Here is a 4,201-nt window from a genome sequence, read left to right as displayed (position 1 = left end):
TATACACTGATCAGGCATAACATTATGACCACCTTCCTAATATTGTGTTGGTCACCCTTATGCTGCCAAAACAGCCCTGACCCATCGAGGCATGGACTCCACTAGACCCCTGAAGGTGTGCTGTGGTATCTGGCAACAAGATTTTAGCAGCAGATCCTTTAAGTCCTGTAAGTTGTGAGGTGGGGCCTCCATGGATCGGACTTGTTTGTTCAGCACATCCCACAGAAGCTCGATTGGATTGAGATCGGGGGAATTTGGAGGCCATGTAAACACCTCAAACTCGTTGTGCTCCTCAAACCATTCCTGAAGCATTTTTGCTTTGTGGCAGGGCACATATATAAATAAAATAATGGTTTGTTTTTTTATTTTTACGTGTGTGTGTGTCCGTCCAGCATGGAATCACTTTTATTTTTATTATTATATTTTCTATTGACAATGGGTATAACTACACCAAATATTGGTAAAACTTTAGAATAATGGTCTGTCATTAATAGGTAACTATGCAGGAAGTAATGCAGGACTAATGAGTATTACTACATTAACACTTCAGCTACTACTATTAACTAATATAGAAACAAGATAAACTAATCAGTAAGTAATATCGATTTTTAGGAGAGTTCTTTGTTAAGTAATCAATAATTACTGAATGGGATTAGCCTCATTAATAACTATTAAATAACTGACAAATTATAAAGAACATTATTGTGTGTCTGAGACATAGTTAATCATCTTTTTTACTCTGAGTAAATTCATAAAATGCATCACTATTTACTCAAAGGTTACCTAGTCACTATGCAGGAACTACTAGTGATCTGGACCATTATTTTAAAGTGAAAAATGTTTTTTCACTTTAAAATAATGGTCCAGATCACTAGTAGTCCTTGAAGAGGTAATAGAGTAATTAGTGATGCATTTTTTGACCACACTGAGATTTAAAAAAAAAGACAATTTCTCACATCTCAGACACATTAATGTTGTGATTAGTAATTAATTAGTAATTCTTTATAATTTGTCATAGTTACCTATTGGTTCTTAGTGATGCCAATCCCATTCAGTAATTATTGATTACCTAATAAGGACCTATCTTAGTCTTAAATTTGATATTACTTACTGATTAGTTCATCTTGTTTCTATATTAGTTAAAAGTAGCAGCTGAAGTGTTAATGTAGTACTACTCATTAGTCCTGCATTACTTCCTGCACAGTTACTTATTCATGACGGACCATTACTCTAAAGTGTTATCTTTGTAATTATTTGATATAAAGTATGTAAACAGATTATTTGAACCTCTCAACTGATTCCTAAATCATTATACATATATATTTCCCGAGGAGGTAATTTAAAGAAAATCTGTATAGAATTCGGAGAGGTGAAAACTGTCACATTTATTGTACATAGCTTTAAAAACCAAAAGGTGAGGGATTATCTTTAAATTTCTTCAAACTTGGTTTTCTGTGTAACAGTATTACAACAGAGACAAATCAGGCTATTTGGAGGCTTTTATAAGATGCCAAAGTTTTTTGCGGATATCAGGAAGTTTTAGAGCATATACAATAGGGTTTACAAAGGGTGGTATAACAATAAATTCAAGAGAAATGGCAACAGTTAGCGCTATAGGAAGTTCCCCAATCACAAATCGACTCAAAGTGAGCTCTAAAAAAATACCAACTGAGAAATTTAAAAGGATTACCATGTGTGGAATACAAGTTTGATATGCTTTGCTCCTGAACTTTTGTGTGCTTCTTTGACAAATTATAATAATTCTGATATAGGTGTAAAATATAAAACTCAAAGGGATAAAAATTGTCGTGATCGTAACAATCAGGCCATAAATATTATTAATAGTATTGTTCACACATGAGAGTTTGACAATTTCATAGTTGTGGCAGTACACCTTTAACAATTTGTTCCCACAGATTGTCAGCCTGGAAGTCAAAAGACCACTAATACCAACAAAAATCACTGGATAAAGCCATGCTATAAATATTGAAACAGTTAGAAACCGTGTGGTAATTATGTTGTTGTAATGCAAAGGTTTGCTGATTGCAACAAACCTATCGATTGCCATTAGCATTAATATAGTAAGCTCAAAAGATGCATATGAGTAAATGACAAAACTCTGTACAAGACATGCTTCAAAGGAGATTGAGTGTGCATCAGACAGCAAGTCTTTCAGTAACCTTGGGAAAAAGCCAGCTGTACCATATACAGAGTTGATGGACAAGCATGAAATCAGAATATACATGGGCTGGTGCAATGTCTTTTCCATAAATATCACAAGAATAATAAGGACATTAAAGTATATGACAGCACAGTAAAAAATAAACGCCATAGTGAAGAAAGCATATTTTATGCTCCCAATATTTTCAAACAACATTAAGTAAAAATATGTTCCATTTCCCATTTTCCTTACACAAGGAATACTTTCATTGACCTGAGGAAGAGAGCAAACAAAGTTCATGTGGTTTTTAACCATAAATAAATAAATAAACATACAATCACCTTAGAAGCTTTTAGCCACAGTGTCATGTAATGTAAAGTCTTAAGTTAGCTTAATAATATAATAATTATTAAATTAAATGAATGGTTAGCCCAGTAATAATTCAACACAGTCTAAGAATTTTTTTTTTTTTTTTTTTTTTTTACATTACAAACATTATTCGAATTAGAATTATTAGATACCTTCTGTTGTATACTCTGAAATGACCATCATGGCAGGTAATGAGCTCTATGGGCTCTGATTTAGTGGGACTGTGGAGTCATCAGTGCGTGCTAGTGCTTTTATAGTATCTAAATGTCTCAGGAGGCCTGTTGTGGCCTCTGAAGTCCCCTGAAATTTCACTGCAAACATAAATGATTATGTAAAACATAAACAAATTGAGCATATAAACTGAGCATAATTCTACCTCTAGTGTTTTCCAAACTTTCCACTGCAAATAATTATTAACTCCTTCCCCGCCAGCATTCTTTTAAAAAGTTGCTGACGTTTTTTAATAATTTTCACAAAACTTTCATGGCCCCTAGAATATTTTGTCGTAAGAATATCTGAACATGCAATATATCAAAAGAAAGAACAGCGCTTCTGCTTTAAAAAAAAAAAAATACATATATATATATATATTTTTTTTTTTATATATCCACAATTGAATGTGGGTAAGTTGAGAAAATTGCGTAATTTTTAATGATTTATTTTATATTTTTTTCTTAAAGGCTAAAAAGAAACTCTGCTAAATTGGAACAACTAATTTTGTACATAAAGGTGGGGTAAGTGTTTTCTGGTAACCAATGTTGATCAAAAACACAAACACAGTTCTCATGAACAACTCGATAGCACGAGCACGACAGTCCAACTAACAAACATATTACAATTATGACAAGATTAGAGGGATATATATCGATCACGAAAAGAGGAACCAAAGGAAACAAACATATATTAGGGGCCCTATCTTGCACCCAGCGCAATTGACTTTGTACACCGACGCATGTGTCATTCCAATTTTGCACCCGCGCAAAGCACGCTTTTCCCTCCACAGAAGCACGTCGCTAAACTAGTGAATGAACTTGCGCTCCCTGGGCGGTTCAGCGCAAAAAAGGAGGCGTGTTCCGGCGCAAACAATCCCTGGTGCTATTTTGCTGTTCCATTAAACAATTGCGCCACTGACCAGAAAAAACCTAGTTTAAAGTCAGTGGCGCGTTGCGCGTTGTTCATTATGCTATTTTAAGGGCGCATGCTTGACCATAATGTATAGCGTGCACAACGCGCATACACTTTGCTCATGTAATCTACACAGATGCAACAGTTATATTTGCAAATCATAAATTGTTACACTAAAAAAATATTAACACATGAGATGACGGAAATCATTGTGGTGTGCCACGAAGATGTGAAAAAATAGGCATAAATCTAGCTTACAAATGATTCAGGCTAATTGTAATAATTAAGGATAAGACCTGTTTGCCCAATAGTGGCAAGACATATATGTATATAAGGACATCTGACAAATTGGTTTGTCCGTCAAGAACCAGGAAAAAAAATCGACTGAAAAACTGAAAAAACTGAAAGACTGAAAAAAAAAAAAGACTGTGAAATCACCTTTACCATAATGTACAACATTACAACTTCACTTCTCTGTCTTTCACTGCTCTTACAAGCACATCAGTCTCCTCGGCTGTGAACCGCTCCTGGCGTGCGCCTGGTAAA

General features: G+C 34.4%; 1 protein-coding gene across 1 annotated transcript; it reads right to left on the bottom strand.

The window, feature by feature from the left end:
- Positions 1 to 1,486: 1,486 nt before the first annotated feature.
- Positions 1,487 to 2,404, bottom strand: LOC307130299 (olfactory receptor 51I2-like; the record flags this gene model as incomplete). Its single annotated transcript, XM_079823267.1, has 1 exon — positions 1,487 to 2,404. One exon carries the CDS (start codon positions 2,402 to 2,404, stop codon positions 1,487 to 1,489), a length of 918 nt encoding a protein of 305 aa, XP_079679393.1.
- Positions 2,405 to 4,201: the final 1,797 nt, after the last annotated feature.

This window comes from Gobio gobio, assembly GCF_949357685.1.
Source record: "Gobio gobio genome assembly, chromosome: 8".
Taxonomy (NCBI): Eukaryota; Metazoa; Chordata; class Actinopteri; order Cypriniformes; family Gobionidae; genus Gobio; species Gobio gobio.
This window is presented reverse-complemented; position numbering and strand designations above follow the sequence as displayed.